The sequence below is a fragment of the Petaurus breviceps genome, unplaced genomic scaffold (genome assembly GCF_028583685.1).
Source record: "Petaurus breviceps papuanus isolate PSGF00001 unplaced genomic scaffold, PetGlider_PUasm1.0 171, whole genome shotgun sequence".
NCBI lineage: Eukaryota > Metazoa > Chordata > Mammalia > Diprotodontia > Petauridae > Petaurus > Petaurus breviceps.
In genome coordinates, this window is record NW_027185754.1 from 25811838 (window position 1) to 25828826 (window position 16989).

General features: G+C 40.0%; 1 protein-coding gene across 8 annotated transcripts in view; it reads left to right on the top strand.

The window, feature by feature from the left end:
• GOLGA1 (golgin A1) overlaps positions 1-16610 on the top strand; it is a 57499-nt gene extending 40889 nt beyond the window's left edge. For all 8 annotated transcript variants that reach the window (XM_069082762.1, XM_069082761.1, XM_069082766.1 and 5 more), the window contains 5 exons: positions 9011-9163; positions 9846-9905; positions 10497-10667; positions 13086-13172; positions 14015-16610. In XM_069082762.1, the coding sequence (XP_068938863.1) occupies positions 9011-9163; positions 9846-9905; positions 10497-10667; positions 13086-13172; positions 14015-14095 (552 nt within the window). In that variant the 3' untranslated portion in view covers positions 14096-16610. The remainder of the gene's footprint in view (positions 1-9010; positions 9164-9845; positions 9906-10496; positions 10668-13085; positions 13173-14014) is intronic.
• The last annotated feature ends 379 nt before the right edge of the window (positions 16611-16989 follow it).

Here is a 16989-nt window from a genome sequence, read left to right on the forward strand (position 1 = left end):
TTTTGTTGATGCCTTTTGTTATTTAGAACATGCACTTTCCCAGTAAAATCCCTCACTGCCACAGACCTCTCCCTTACAATAAAGAGAAACAAGTAAAACTGACCTCCTCAGTGATTATGTTTGACAACATTTTCAACATTTCACACTTGTAGTCCATTGTCTTTCTATTGAGAAAACAGGTAAGTATTCTCACCAGTCTCCTGCAACTAAGACTGGTTGTTGTATGTAAGCTGATTCTGATGTCTTTTTGGGTCATTTTCATTGAGATTGTTGTAGTCATGTCTTTTGTAGTGCCTTTTGCCTTCATTTTGCATCACTTCATGTAAGTAAGACATTGTAGTATTCAGCCTATGGAAAGTGTATTGACATTATACTGTCATGTATATTGTGTGGAGATCAATAAAGATAAAAATAACTCTTGGTACACCTACAGATTTATAGGCCCTTTGCAACAGTTCTCTGGCACTCCCAAGTTTCCTCAGCTAATCGGTTGGGTACCTCTGATATAGTCCACCTCTTACCTAAGTTGAAATAACTAGTAAATAGAACAGGTCTCCTCTTTCCACTGTACTGAGATACTCTGTGCAGCTGAACTGGTGAGGAAACAAAGGGATTAGATAGATAAGATTAGATAGATAGATAGATAGATAGATAGATAGATAGATAGATAGAGAGATAGAGAGAGAGAGAGATAGATACATCGATCTTAGAATTGAGACAGAAGCACTCACCCAGTAGAGGAGGCTTCTTATACCTATCTGCCACAAACATAAAATTGACTAAGTAGTCTACTCATCTAGTGCACAGTCTATAGAAGAATCAAAGGAACAAAAAAAGCATAGATATGGCCAAGGGAATGGGAGAAAGAACAAGAATCATAAAAACCCCAAAAGTAATCTCATAAAAGACTGGGCTTCTGCCTTTAATTCAGGTCTGTTCTATACACATTCATTAATCATCTACTCTGCCCTTGAGTATACCTTTGCATGAGATAGGGCAGTCACTGAGAAATTTGATTCCTTTCCTTAACACATCTGGACCTGGGGTGGGGGTGGAGACATAGGTTAGTGGAGAGCCCTGAACTGTAAATCCTGAGACCTTAGAATTAGTTTGAGTGTCATCTTACCATGTAACTTTGGGCAAGACCTTTCATCTCCCTGGGCCTCAGTTTCCTCATCTATATATAATAAGGGAGTTAGGCTATGTAGTCCCTTCCAGCTGCAAAATGCTACTATTTATTTGTTTGTTTGTTTTTTTATTTTTTTTTTAAAGCAGTTGGGGTTAAATAACTTGCTCAAGGTTACACGGCCAGTTATTTCTGGGTGTGGTGCTAAGTGTCTGAGCCCGGATTCAATCCCAGGTCTCCCGACTCTGGGGCTGGTGCTCTTTACTCACTGCGCCACCTGGCTGCCCCTAAGCAATTGGGGTTAAGTGACTTGCCCAAGGTTACACGGCTAGGTGTTTCTGGGTGGGTGCTAAGTATCTGAGCCTGGATTTGATCCCAGGTGTCCCGACGCTGGGGCTGGCTCTCTTTCTCACTGCGCTAGCCACCTGGCTGCCCCTCATTTGTTTATTTTAAATAAATAGTTGTAGAGGCCTGAGGAATGAAATTAATATAGTTCTCTGTATTGAATTTTTATAAAAATACTCTGTGAGAATAAGTATACATTCCTGAGTTAGGGTGGTGGTGGTGGAGGGATTAAAATAAAAGCAATGGTGGGAAGTCCATGTCCATGCTCTGAGTGGAAGAGCTGGTCCTAGTGGAAAGAGGAAGCAGAAGTTTCTTCTGGTGTGTTTTGTGGGGGTAGGAGAACAAGGATAGCTGAAGAAAGGTGAACCTCTGAATCATTATTAAAAGAAATATGCTTTCCCTCAAATCTTGACTAAATCCCCATAGTCCCTAGAAGGGAATGAGCTAAGAGACTCCAGGATTGGAGACAAGGCTTGGTGACAGTGGCTCCAAATGATCTGACAAATAACCAACCCATCACTGCCATCAACTTCTACTTGCTAAAACCATTATGATACCTTCTATTCCCAATAAAAATCCTAAAACACATGTTTTGATTACAACAGATAGAATAACAAAGGACTCAGGGTCACGTTTTTAGGAAATCTGGAGCACATGGAGGCCTCCAGTAGACTATATAGAATGCACACTATTTGTCTTTTTGCCATAGCCAAGTAATTGCTATCTATGTTTAAAGGACATGTTTGTTCACTTTCTAGAAGAGATGGTGAAGGGTTCAAATAATATCTCTGCCTTCTTGGATATGTGGGAGATTATTCTTTCCAAAATTGAAAAAAATGACTTCATTGTAAAAACAAAAAGATGTAGAGGGAGCAAGGGGAATTCTGACCTGTGCCCCAGTAGGTTAGAGAATGGAAAACAGTGACAGGAAAGAAGAAAAATCATTAGATAGGAGATTCTTCCCAAAGAGCAGGAAGCACTTGCCCCTTTTATAAAGAAGAGTTACAAAGATTCCAAGTTACTGTCAGGTGAGAGATCCTGTAGTAAGGAGCAGAGGAAGAAGAAATTAATCTAGAGGCAGCTATTTTTCAACCTAGTAGAAATAGAGATCTATCATGGACATGATGGAGAACCTCCAAGCCTTGTATAAACCTGATGACCACTACCCACCTCGCGTGATTTGTGTACACACAAGTGATATTGCCATAAACAGTCTGTAAAGCATTGCTATTAGGCATTGGCCAGGAAATTAAATACCATAGGAGCATTGCTTTTTATCATTCTGCTCATCAAAGGCAAGATCTTCTGAAGAAAAGGCAAATCTGAGAGATGAATAGTTGGAGAGTTTAGATTTGGACCATTAAAAGAAATTTGGGTAATGGCTTCAAATATAAAAATTGCAGGTTGGTGGCCAGGGATAGAGTGTACCTAAGGAAGACTGGTATAAGTGTCTTAGTTTAATATCTCAAAACTAAAAAGAAAAGAAGTGAGAAAACTACCTCAGTGTAGCCACTAAGCTAGAGACCAAAGAAACCTTAAAGATGTCATCACTTCTTGCCTAGATTATTATAATAGCTTCTTAATTGACTTCCCTGTTTAAAGTCTTAAAGTACTCTAGCTCATCTTATACACTGCTACTAAAGCAATTTCCCTTAAGCAAAGATCTGACCATATGCCTCTTACCAAATCAACTCCAGTCCTGTTGCCTCTAGGATAAAATACAAAACTCCTGATGTTTAGCTTTTAAAGCCCCACCCAACCAGGCCCCAAGTTTTCTTTACAGCCTCTTGGGTATTACTACCCCTCTAGCACTCTGCATTCCATCCTAAGTGGCCTTTTTTCAGGTCCTCTAACACACACTTCTATCTCTGTTCCTTTGCACAGAGCATCGCACTTGCCACACTTTTCTCTATTTATGCCTAGCTTTTCTTGATTCTCCCAACGACTAGTCCTTCCTTCCAAACTGCTTTATGTTTGGGAGGTTTTTTTGCATATTTTGTATTTATATTTGACTTTTTTATATATTTGTATTTATTAACTTTGTATTTACTGTGTATATGTTTTTATGTGTACTTGTCTCTTAGAACGTTGACTCTTTGTTATTTATATCATTCCTGATAAGAGAGGGGCAGGGGAAGAGGTAATAATATTGCTTACATGTACATTATGTAATTCTTATTTTTTTTTAAATTAAATTTTATGTTTAATTTTACTTTACATCATTCATTTCCACAAGATTTTGAGTTACAGATTTTCTCCCCATCTTTCCCCTACCCACCACTCCAAAACAGCAATCCACAATATACCTTCTCCCCCAATCTGCTTTCTCCTCTATCCTCCCCCATCCCCCCTCCGACTTTCCAGTAGGGCAAGATGGATCTCTGTACCCCATATTAATTAGATGTCAATTAGACTTAATTAGATGTCAAGCTTGCTGTACTCTGCCCTGATCAGAACATCTTTGGAATACTGTGTTCAATTCTGGGCCTACATTTCATGAAGGATATGCTGGAGAGCATCCAGAGGAGGGTGATGGGCCTTAAGGTCATGCAATTTGAGGATTGGTTGAAAGAACTAGTAATATTTAGCGTGGGAAAGAGAAGGCTTAGGAAGGACAAATTAGCTTATTTCAAGTATTTAATGAGCTATTGTTTTTAAAAAGGAGTAGACTTAGTTGCTTGACCTCCAAACCACAAAATTGGAAGCAAATGGTAGGAGCTGCAAAGAGGCAAATCTAGTTTTGATATGAGGAAAATTTCTTAACAATTAGCACTAGTCCTAAGTGGAATGGGCTGCTTTTGGCTGTAGTGAGATTCCTACACGTTGGAAATCTTCACTTCAAGGGTAGATGACCCAGTGTCATCTTTTTAAAGGTGATTCTTTTTGAGATATAGGCTGGTCTAGTTAACTATAAGGACTATTCTAAATCTGAGATTCTGTGAAATTTACACTTATATTTATACATTTTGCTATCAAATAATTATGGTTTGATACTTCCAGTATAAGCATTAAGTGTCTGCTTTGTGTCAAACTCTGTGCTTAGTGCCCTCAAGGAGCTTACATTCTACTAGGAAATATAATATGTTCACAGCTTAGGAAATACAGGATGTTTACAAAATAAGCACCCAGTGATTAGGAGGTGGGGAAGTCTGTACTAGGAGAACCAGGAAAAGCCTTTTGAGGTGCAAGTATGTAAGCAGAGAGGCATGAATGTATCAGTGTGGCTGCTCCCTCTATTGAGGCAGATCCCATCCCACACACACCTCATTCTGTGGAGTTCTCATTCACATCCTTTCCATAAAGCATCCATCCAGTGCTAGAAGACTTGATCTAGTTCTCTTAATATTTCCTAGGTACCCTTATATCAGTCAGGCTACCCATTTGTTCTCCCTTACTTTTACTGCATACTCAGCCTACCCCCTTTTCAAGTGTCTCTAAGACATGTATGCTAAGTGCTGTCATTTAATTTCACTTGTTAACATGTACATCACCATTATATATGTGACATATATTTCATGTATGTATGTATACATTAGGTATATCACCCTGTGGTCTGCTTATCCTCTACCATACTGGTCCTCTTCTCCCATTGGAGAGTTCCTTTTTAGGGTGAGCTCAGACTGACCATATTTCATTCCCTCTTGGATGTGCTTCTGACTCCCCTGGACAGGTACCTTCTCTCTCCTTTCACTCCTCTTACAGGTCCCCCTTTGAGCACAGGGATTGCCTTTTTGCTTGTATTTATAGCCCCCACACATGGCACAATACCTGACATATAGCAAGCCCTTAATAAACACTTGTTGCTTCACACCTTCCCCCACCCCTTGTCTTTTCATTTTATTTTGGGTTAGCTACCATGTTGATTTTTCAGAGATGATGATGTTCCATAATTTGTAACTGTATAGCATAAACAGGAGAGCACTAATGTTAAAAAAGAGAGGCATCTGTATCCAAGAGTAACTTGGGATCATAGAAGACATTGCATGGTTTCACGGAGATCCACAGCCCTTCATAGGAGATTGTCCTAGAAGTTTATACACAAAAAATTTCAAATATGAAGCTTTTCACCTCTAGAATCAAAACTCATGCTTCAGTCAGAACTGATACTGCCTAATACCATTTTAGGACCCGTGAGGGTAGGTTCCCCTGTCAAATAGTTCATTTCCTATGGCAAGCAAATTCCTCCTTCAATATCAAATTAATCTCTGTGGTTCAGTCACTGCCTGCAGAGGCAAAAAGCCTCCTCCCTGCTACCACTCCGTGACTTCAGGTGTCTGTCATCAGCCGTGCCACTTGTCCCCTCCTGTCCTTCTACTGTGTTCCATGAAGAACTCCCCATTTAAAATGAACAAACTTCCCTTTATCTTAGACCACATCTTCGTATACTCTTTCCATTATTTTTTACTCACAGAAACCTGATGTTCTCCAGAAGACTGTCCCTTGCCACTCTCCCCAGCATTGACCCAGTATGCACTTTCTGTCATAAGCCCTGAAACATAACTGCCATTTCCAGACTTTCTTTCTGTTTCCGTCACTTGGCATCTTTCTTCTCTTTGAAATTCACCTTGTCTATTCCTGCATGTCGTTATCTACATGGTTCACAGTCATATGTTCCACGCCATCCCTTGTCTTAATGCTTGGAGATTTCATTATACATGTTAATATATACCTGCTGCCCTCCCATCTCCAACTACAACCTACACCTTTACCTCAGCTACATGTGGGGAGAGTCATGCCCTTGAGCTCACCATTATCTATAAATGTTCTACTCTCATGATTAAATGAGATAATGTCCATAAAATGTTTTGCAAATTTTAAAGTACTATGTAAATGTGAGCTATTACTATGGTTCAGAACTCTGAAATTCCTGTCTGACCACAACCCCCTGTCCTTCCATCTTTCTAGACCTACGTTTACCTTCTCTAAATTGTAGTAACTCCACTCTTTCCTCGTTAGTATATTACCCTGACTCTGGTTTTGCTCTGTTCAGTCTTAACCCAATATTTAACCACTTCAATTATGTGTCTCCTTGCTCATGATTCTCTTTCCCATTTGCCATAACCCACCTCTGCATTATCCCCACCATCTACCTTAACTCTCAAAAGCATGATGCTGAATAGCATGGAAAAAGTCACAATCATTTAGACTGGGTCTGCTATAAATTTGTTAACCTAATTTCAGTCCCTTTCTTGACTGCTACACAGCAATCCTCTTATTTCCCCCAATTGACTTTCACACTTTTCACTGTGGCTATTCCAAACTTCTTCTTTCCTCAATCCCTTTCTCTTCTTCCAGCACAGGACCTCACCTCTTACTTTACTGGGAATATAGATGTTATCCATCACAAATTCTCACCTCCCTTAGTCTACATATTAAAGCCCCTTAACATCATCCTCTGTTCTTCCCTCTTTTGCTTTAGTCTGTCACCAAGATAAACCTTTATAGTTGTCTCCTTGATGCCATACATTTGAAAATCCTCTAAGAGCTTGTCCCTTCAGTCTTTCTCCGCCCTCCCCCATCTCTCTGAGTTTTAATTTCTCCTTTCTTGCTGTCTACAAACATGTTCAAATATAGCCTCTAATTTGAAAAATAATTTGACTCTCCATATTCTAAGCTGCCATCCTATATCTTTCCTCCCTTTCAGAGCCAAACAATACTCATTTCTTAATCCCATGTAGTCTGTTTTTTTATTTTACCAACCAACCAAAACCACTTTCTTCAAAGTTGCCAGCAATCTCTTAAATGTTCACTATGAAGGTCTTTTCTTCTTACTCATCCTTGATTTCTTAACATCATATGACATCATTGACCACTTCTTCCCCCTAGATACTTTCTCTTCCCTAGGCTTTCACCTAGGATACTGATTTCACCTTATTGTTAGTCTCCACTGCTGTATCATCGACCACATCCACACCCACTTGTGAGTCTGCCCTGGAGTTCTGTCTTGAGCTTCCTTCTTTTGCTACAGAATAACTCTTAGTTATGTCATCAGCTCTGCTGGATTCAGTTACCACTTCTGTAGTGCTGTAGCTCTATGTATCTAGCTTATCTCCTGAGCCTGTTTTGCATCACAGACAGCTTATTAACATCTCCACCTGGATGCTCCATGGACATCCCCAAATTTGTCTAAAACATAGATCATCGTCTTCCCCTTTACCTCAGATAATAAATTTTCTAAACCTCTGTATCTGTTGAAGACATCGCCATATTTCTAGATCACCTGGTTCATAACCTCCAAATTCTATTTCCCTTGTTCCTTTCCTTCACCTCCAATAATGCTGTATCTTTTCTATTCTATCTCCTTAATATCCTTAGTGATTATTCCTTTTTCTCCACTTATAAGATCCTAGTTTAGATTTTCATTACCTCTTTCTTCCAGCTTTTAGTCTCTTCCTTCAATCCATCATTCACACAGTCCAAAATAATCTTCCTAAAGCATAAGTCTAGCCACATCATTTCCCCGATCAATAAACTCTAGTGGCTTCCCTCCTGTCTCTACAGTAATACAGACTACAAACAATACAAATTCCCCATCTTGGCAGTTAAAACCTTTCACAGAACCTGGCCCCAGACTTACTTATTTAGACTTATTCTTCTCATCTGTACTGATGTGTTCCAACCAAATTGACTTATTTGTTGTCTCCAAACTTGGCAGTCCATCTGCTTTTGCACAGTCTGTGCCCATTTCTAGAATGTGCTCTCTCCTCAGGTCTGCCTCTTAGAATCCCTGTCTTCCTTCAATGCTCAGGTCATGGCTACCTCCCATGGGAAACCTTTCTTTGCCATCTCCCCTTCTTCTTTTCCTCAGATTATTCTATATAAAATTAACTGTTTATGTGTTGTATCCTCCCCCAATAAAATGTAAGTTCTTTGAGGGCAGGGACTGTTTTAATTTTGCCTTTTGTCCCCATCATCCAATCCAGTGCCTTTTGCATAATAGGTGCTTAATTAATAATCGTTGACTTGATTTGTAAGTTACTAGATGATTTGCAGTCTTTGTTGAATTGGAATAAATAACATGCAGTTGGATAGAAACCTATCACTGCCTATAGATTGAAGAAGTATTTGAAATGGACAGTAATCTAGGCTCAAGGTTTAAGAGGAAGAGAGTCGAAAACTAGATCACCTTTGGGAACTTTATCAGGGCCATCAGATAAGTACTGTTAAAAAACATTAGACAGATTAACATTACAGTGACTGGAATTTGTTGTACCATGATGTAAACTGTTACATCTTTGGGGATACTTATTGGGTTGTACTTGGCATGCCTGCTTACTTTGGGCTTGGCCTATAAAAAATTGCCCATTTAGATTCTTTTCTTGTCTGAAATAAAAACCAACTCTGTGTCTTTGCCCAAAGAATTGGGATTTATTTCTAACTGGAATTCCTCAGTGTGTTGGATCAAGCAACAATTTGAGCTGACATCCTATATCTGGGGGGAAAAATTCCATGGTTTATTTTTGTACCTTTTCTACCCATGAATAAGCTCAGGATTGTCAGCAGAAGAGGTTCTGAGGAGTGCTTTCTCTACCCTGACAGGTTTATGGAGAAGCAGCAAAGGAACTGAGTGATGATTTATACCCACTCTCAAATGATGAAAGAACATTGAATGGAGAAGTGGATTGTGTTGATATGGTACAACTACAAAAAGAGAACCGAGACTTGGAGCAGCAGATCATAGAGAAAAACAAGGTAACAAATGACCCTTCTCAACAATACCAGCCTCCACAAGTCACCCAGCCAGTCATCATTAAGTGCCAGCTGTGAGCCAGGCCTTGTACTGATCACTGAGGATGTAACTACAAAAATGAGACAGTCCATGCTCTCAAGGAGCTTACATTTTATCATGGACAACAATATGTCTATGTTAGTATGTTCAAAATATATACGAAGTTAATTACAAGGTCACTTGGTGGGGAGGGGGTGGAGCAGGGCACCAGGAGCGAGGGGAATCAGGAAAAACTGCATGTAGAGAGAAGCACTTGAGCTGAGCTTTAAAGCAAGCCAAGGATCCTAAAAGGTGGTGCTGAGGAGGAACTGCATTGCAGACATGGTGAACTACATAAGCAAAGGCATGGAGATGGGAGATGTAAGGTCCTGTGTGAGGAACAGAAGGAAGGCCATAATATGGTTTTTGTGGAGGGAGCCTGAAAATAGGATTGAAGCAAGGTTGTGGAGGATTTTAGATGCAAAATTAAGAGTTGTTAATTTGTCCTAGATCTAATTGGGAGCTTATTGAGGAGGAGAGTGCCATGGTCAGATCTGTACTTTAGGATAATCCTTTTGGCAGTTCTGTGAATAGGACAGGGAGAAGATTTGAGGCTGGATGACCTAAGAGCTCTAAATCTCTGGTACTCTGACATTTGTTCCACAGACTATAAAGCAGCTGCAGCAGAGAATGTTGGAACTCAAGAAGACCCTCCAGAAGGAGCTGGTAAGTGATCATGGAAGTGAACTTCCATGACTGGGCTGCCTGGGAGGCCAGGGGCAGGAGGGACAGACAAATGTATGAACCTTTCTTTTCTGGTGCTTTCTTCCTCTTAGCCACAACAGCCCCATCCCTAGACCTTGCCTGTATATCACACTTTCAGACTGCCATGTTTGCTTCAGGGCTCCCCCTAAAAGGAGCACAGCATAATGGGATAAACACTGAATTTTAAGTCAGAAGACCTAGGTTTGGATCCCAGCTTTGATCCCTTACTGCTTATGTGACTTCGGTTCAATCATTTACTTCCTCTTTTGGGTCCTCAGTTTCCTGTTCTGTAAAATGATGGGATTAGATCTGATGATCTCTAAGGTATTTTTCAGCTCTAAATCCTATGATGTCTTAAGGATCAACTTTCAGTTTGGCCCAATTTATTTACTTGCCCCGTTTGCAGATAGGGAGAAGGCATGGGAGGAAATGCTTAAAACTTGGATTATTTCCATGCTGTGTGAGAAATGTTAAGACATCTGACCTACTTTCTTAGGAAGGAAGAAGGTAGCATATTTCAATGTTTTTCTCCTTTTTTTTCTTCTCTTCCAGAAAATTCGGCCTGAAAATGATATCTTTGAAGTTCGAGAGAAACCCAATCCTGAAGTGCCTACTGCATCCACAACTGTCACCAATAACTCAGACCTAAATGATTCTCGAGAGATAAATTTTGAATACCTCAAGCATGTGGTTTTAAAATTCATGTCCTGTCGGGAATCAGAGGTAAAAACACTGGTTTCAGTTTGCCCTCAATTTTTATTCCTTTATCAGTTTTCACACTGAGGTCCCCATGCCATCCTATTTCTCTCTGTCCCTCTCCCATATTTAGGTTTAATAGCAGAATTACAATTCAGGAAATGATTTATAGTAGCATTTAATACATTTTCTAAATTTAAATTCAGCTTTTCTTATAATAGTCATAATAAAATTAAGTTTATAGAGTCCTTTTGCCACCACGGTTCTGGGAGTTGGATAGTACTAGTATCACGCTCATTTTACAACTGAGAAAACCAAGCTTCTGAGAGCTGTGCTGCTCTCATCCCTGGTCACATGTCACTTACCAAGGCCAGGGCTTGAACCTGGTTCTTCTGACCTCGGGTTCAGCTCTTTGACTGCTTCATTTGCTCTACTTGCCTATGAACTGAAGCTCTGAGAACAGTGAGCTTAGGCTCTTAAGGCCCCAAGCACACAGCTGCTCTGCAACTGATGGGTAAATCACTTCACATCTTTTTGAACTTTAGTTTCCTCAGCTGTAAATGGGGATGAGCACATGATATACATATATGTACATGCATACAATTCAGTTCATATCATTTTAAATGTAGCATAATAGTTTTTCCTATATCTAGTTTCTAGAACACCCGAGAGTAGCCTATAAATAAATAACTCCTAATAAGGGAACAATGAAGGAAACAGGTATTAAGGTAATGGTGATAAAATGAAGTAAAACATCTTTTTTCTGTTTTGAAAGAAATGTTTCTTAAAATATCACAGGGAAGGGGGCGGCTAGGTGGTGCAGTGAATAGAGCACCAGCCCTGGAGTCAGGAGGACCAGAGTTCAAATCTTGGCCTCAAACACTTAACACAAAACTAGCCATGTGACCTTGAGCAAGTCACTTAATCCCAATTGCCCTACTTTCCTCCCTCCAAAAAAGAAAAAAAGCAAAAAAAAAAAATTTCACAGGGAAAACAATGAAATTTTATGCATTTTATTTCAGTATATCCCTATTTTTTTTTTTTTTTTGCTTTTTGGAGGGGCAGTTGGGGTTATGTGACTTGCCCAAGGTCACATGGCTAGTAAGTGTTAAGTGTCTGAGGCCGGATTTGAACTCAGGTCCTCCTGACTCCAGGGCCAGTGCTCTATTCACCACTTAGCCACCCCTGTTTTTTCTTTTTTAAGCAATCAGGGTTAAGTAACTTGCTCAAGGTTACACGGCCAGTTATTTCTGGGTGTGGTGCTGAGTGTCTGAGCCCGGGATTTGATCTCCAGGTCGTCCCAACACTGGAGCCGGTGCTCTTACTCGCTGAGCCACCTGGCCGCCCCTCCTATTTTTTTTTTCTTTCAATGGGATCTTATGTTAAGGGTCTGACCTTTATTTAAAGGTGCCTTGTATTCAGGCCAATACATTAATAGCTAATAGTAGTCATGATAATAGCTAGCATTTATATAGCCCTTATTATATGCCAAGCAATTTGCTAAGTGCTTTGCAGTTATCTCACTTGATCTTCACAACAGTCTTGCGAGGTAGGTACTATTATTATCCCTATTTTACAGATGAGAAAACAGAGGCAGACAGGAAGTGACTTGCCCAGGGTCATGATGCTAGTGTTTGAAGCCTGATTGGAACTCAGGTCTTCCTGACTACAGCCCCAGGGCTCTATCCATCGTACCACCCAGCTTGTCTTGCACAGTACCTTTCACAGTAATACCTATCTCATGAGATTTTTGTGAAGATCAAATGAGATGTAAAAATGCTTTGTTACTTACAAAAGCTATATAAATGTTGGCTGCTTTTGTTAGTGGTAGTAATAATCACTTTCATTATTACTATTATGATACCTACTCTGATATTTTCCTCTGTCTATACATCATCGTGTTATGGATGTGTCCCTGGGGGTGACAAAGGCTATTTGGTAGTGCCTGTGCTCTTGCAGATAATGAACCGGAAAGGAAACAGAGGCCTAGTGAACTGAGAGGCTTATCCCCAAAAAGTCACCCATCAGAGAATAAATCTTTTTTCGCTACAGCCCAGGAAAACCTTTTTTGCTTTAATGGGGAGGGAAAATCAGCACTGATGACAGAACAGAATACCCAAAGGAGCATTCATTTAGTAGACATAATTAATGGTCATTCATTACTATTGATAGAAAAGACTGGAATGGTTTAAAAAAACCTTTAAAAGGTTTTGCTGACTTGGAATATCACCCCAAATGTTGACCACAGACTGGTTCTTAGTAATGTCATCAGGCCATAGGCTAGAAATAAAGAAGTGTTCCCACTTTGGCCATTGCCACATGGCAGTCCTCATAAGCTGAGAGGAAGTATCTACAGGAATATCTAGGCAGCTCCTGCACCCACCTCCTAGATCCTGCCAGCACTGGGCATTCTGCTTGGAGTAAGCAACATCTCTTCTGTTTCAGGCTTTTCATCTCATTAAAGCCGTGTCTGTGCTACTTAATTTTTCACAAGAGGAAGAAAACATGCTCAAAGAGACCTTGGAGTATAAGGTAGACCTTTCTGTTGTTCTTCAGAGCAATTGAAGGAGAATAAAGTCTTAGATGAGAACAGGGGTAAAAATGAACCCTCTGGTGTCTGAGTCAGTAGATTGAATCTGGAAGAGTAAAAGTAACAAGCACTTCAGGTCATTTGGGGTGGTGGCCCCCTGACGTGAAGGTTATCTTGTATATCCTCTGCTTCTTTTCATATTTTATCATTGTTATAATCATAGTCTCGCCAGAAGACTTCTGGTAATCTAGCTTAGCCTTATGTGATGCTTGAATCTTCTATGCAATGTCCCTGATAAGTGTTCCTCCAACTTCTGCTTAAATTCCTCCAACAATGAGGAACTTAGCTCTGAAAGCAGCTTTCACTGTTGAGTAGGTCTGCTTGTTTGAAAGGTTTTCTTATCAAAATCTGCCTATGTATAATTCTCAGGTAATGAAGTAGGGTCTTGTTCTGGGTTATTCCCCAGACCTATAAGCATGATGCATTATACAGACTTAGAAATGCTAAGGCACTTCTTTAAGGGGCTTGTTACCCATTCCCTCAAACAACATAGTATGCTGAGAGGAGCCTTGGAACTGAGTTCAAGTCTCAACCTGTTGCCTCATTGTAGGCTAAAGTAGCCGATCTCTTCCAGTTCTATTAAGATAATATTCAGTTATCTTAAAGTTTAACCTGATGTCCTGCTTAGCAGCAAGAGGCCTGTGCAGACCAAAGCAACCAGTGACAAGTTGCTATAGTTGTTTTCCCCTCTACAGAGGATGGATGGCCTTTGAGAACTATCGCGTCCTCTTTCCTGTAGACTCTATTATCCTAATCATTTGTTGCTCTTCTGTTTAAATGACAGATGTCGTGGTTTGGGTCCAAGCCATCTCCCAGAGGTAGCATTCGGCCATCCATCTCGAATCCCAGGGTGCCATGGTCTTAAAAGAAACCTGAGAATGGAAATTCCATGTGTAGCACTTTTTCTATGAAAAGAACACAGCACACCAGTCTGGGTGGGTTTTTTAATCACTGTAATTGCAGTATTTTGTACAAGCTTTGAAACATTGTTTACAAGACAAATAATGGTTAGAGCTTCCTTCATTGCAAACTGATAGCCACAATATAGGGCCGATTTCAGAGATTGGGCCAGTTTTGAAAGGAAGGGGTTGCTTTCCATGGGCTTTTGTGGGTAGGATAACAAGTAGCTAATGGGAAACTCCTCTTTCACACAGTGCTGCTATAAATCCCCACTTTGGGCCCCAGAGGTTTGCATGTGGATTTCTCTAACCCCTAGTGCTAGCACTGAAGAGTTGTAACTATTACTGTCTGTCCAGAAGGCCAAATGTCAGTGGACAGCTAGTGCTATGAGGGGTTAAAGTGACTGATATCAGTGGTACAGGACAACCTGATTCCTCCAAGTTGCATCTTGCTGAATTTCCCAGAACCCCATATAGCCTCACATGTTTTTCAAAGAATTCCCTGGGGGCGGCTAAGTGGCGCAGTGAGTAAAGCACTGGCCCTGGAGTCGGGAGGACCCGAGTTCGGTTCCAGCCTGAGACACTTAACACTCACACAAAAATACTAGCCATGTAACCTTGGGCAAGTTACTTAACCCCAAAATTGCCCTCCAAAAGGCAAAAAAAAAAAAAAAAAAGAATTCCCTGGCATTTCTCTTCTAGTGGTTTGGATCCCAGGGAGGGTAAAATTTTAAAATGTCCTTAATCCCTCCCACCAATTCCTGAAGCTAGCTATGTCCTGACTTAAGAATGTGTCAGAAGATAAGATTTATGCCTTGGGGGCTGATATTAGTCAGTGAGGGATATGCAACTTTCTGGAGGGATCTCGTTTTACTTTTCTTAAAGAAAAAAAATATTAAAAAAGGTGTTAATATAGTACTGAATATACTCAGTTGCCTTTTTAAACTCATATGTCTTGTACAGGTTGCTGGTAAACCATTTTAAAGCATACTTTTTAAAGCCAAATTTGCTTGTAAACATTTCTTCTGTCCTGCAGTCAGTTTACCAGTGTTCTTAGAGAAAAATCAGAGAGGTAAAAGGAAATGCCTTCCATCCTAGATTCTGTCTTTCCACCTTCAATTCCATAGCACTCTTGGACAATCTCTTGAGAAATCAGTATCAGTATCTTATTTGTAGCAGAAACCTGGATTTGCTCCCAATTCTATGCACAGTTGAGACTCTAAGCAAACTTTGATATGGTAAGGACAAAATATATTGCCCCTTCTACCCTCAGGCCACAAGATGGAGAACTGCAGCACACCCTTGATTGCCTTTTATGTAAAAACACTAAGCCTCCAATATGTTTATGAACACTACAGATTGTATGTAACAATATATAGGATTTGCAAAGCTGGCTACTTTGAAATGCTCTGGCTATGATTGCTAGGGACCATTCTATTTACCAGCTATTTCTAAGGAAAAGTCAACATGTATTCAGCATAGTAGTAGGATCTTAAAATTCATTTGAAAAGATCATTTCAGAACAGTTTGTAGCTTGCTCAAGGCTTCATCATGGTTAACCACTGACTTAAGAACCAATTGCAGGACCATATATATGTGAATGTTTCATAAGCTCTGTTTTCACCAAATGGTTATTTCTTCTTGCCAAGTAACAAGGAAGGGAGATGCTTTCACAGCAAAATATTTATATTGATTTGCCTAATAATGTACAGCAATACCTTGTATTCCCAAAGAAGGGGACAGCATCACTCTCCCCACAGCTCAGTGTCCATATTCAAGCCTATCCCAACTGCCTCTCAACAAGGGGAAGCTTTAAAAGGCTGATAAATTCTCACCAGGTCTGTGAGCTAAAATATTTTCTTTTATAACATGAGGACATGTTTAGAAGCATTTTATTTTTCCTGAACAAGAGGCACTCCTACACAGAACTAAGTTTCTTTTACTTCTAATACATTCAGCATATGTTCAGCAAATTTGCTCAGGGTAATGGGAAAGGAACTAAGATGAGGTTGTGATGGGCAAGTCTGAGCAGCTACATACCCAGCTCAAACAAACACACCCTAGACTGGAGTCACACAGGCCCTGCTCCTTCCTGCCTGAGTCATCTGACCACACCGTCTCTCTCCCTTGGTACAGGTTAATTACATAGTTTTGGGAAGCTACTAACTAGGTCTCTGGGTACTTAAGTATTTTACAAGTGAACTGATTAAGGGTTCCTTGCATGTTGATTTTTTTTTTTTAACTTAAGAGGAAGAGTGGTGTAAATAGTACTGAGTGATTGACTGGACACACTTTGACATGTATGAACAACACAAAAAAATACACTATAGTAACACATACAGTCCATATGTATAATCCTTTATCTGAGCATTGGCTCTGGGTCTTTCCCTTCATGTTGTAAAACATTCATTGTATTATGTAAAACTGTTGAATTCATTTGTGGTGCAATAATATTTTTGTTGATTAAAGCTCTTAAATCTAGGCTGTGGTGGATTTTTTGTTTGCAAATTAATAGGGTTTCAGGCGAGTCATTTCTTAGCTCTGTGACCCTGGACAAGTCACTTAACTTTTCTTTGGAGCTGTTCCCTCTCAAATGAGAGTTGGTCCAGTCCCTTCCTGCTCTAAAATTTCTGATACCTAGAAAAGACAAATACTGGAAAAATGTTTTACCAGAAATTTGGAATCGAAGGATTCAAAGTCCAAATTCTTGTTCTTCTACTTTCCCCAAAGTTCCTTTTCCTCTCTGAGCCTCAGTTCCATCATCCTTTTTAAAAAAAGAGAGGTAGAGGGGGCTGACCTTACTAGGTCTCTCAAGCTGTTCCAATTTCTCTCTGCATCCAACCTCTTAGGAAGGGCAAGT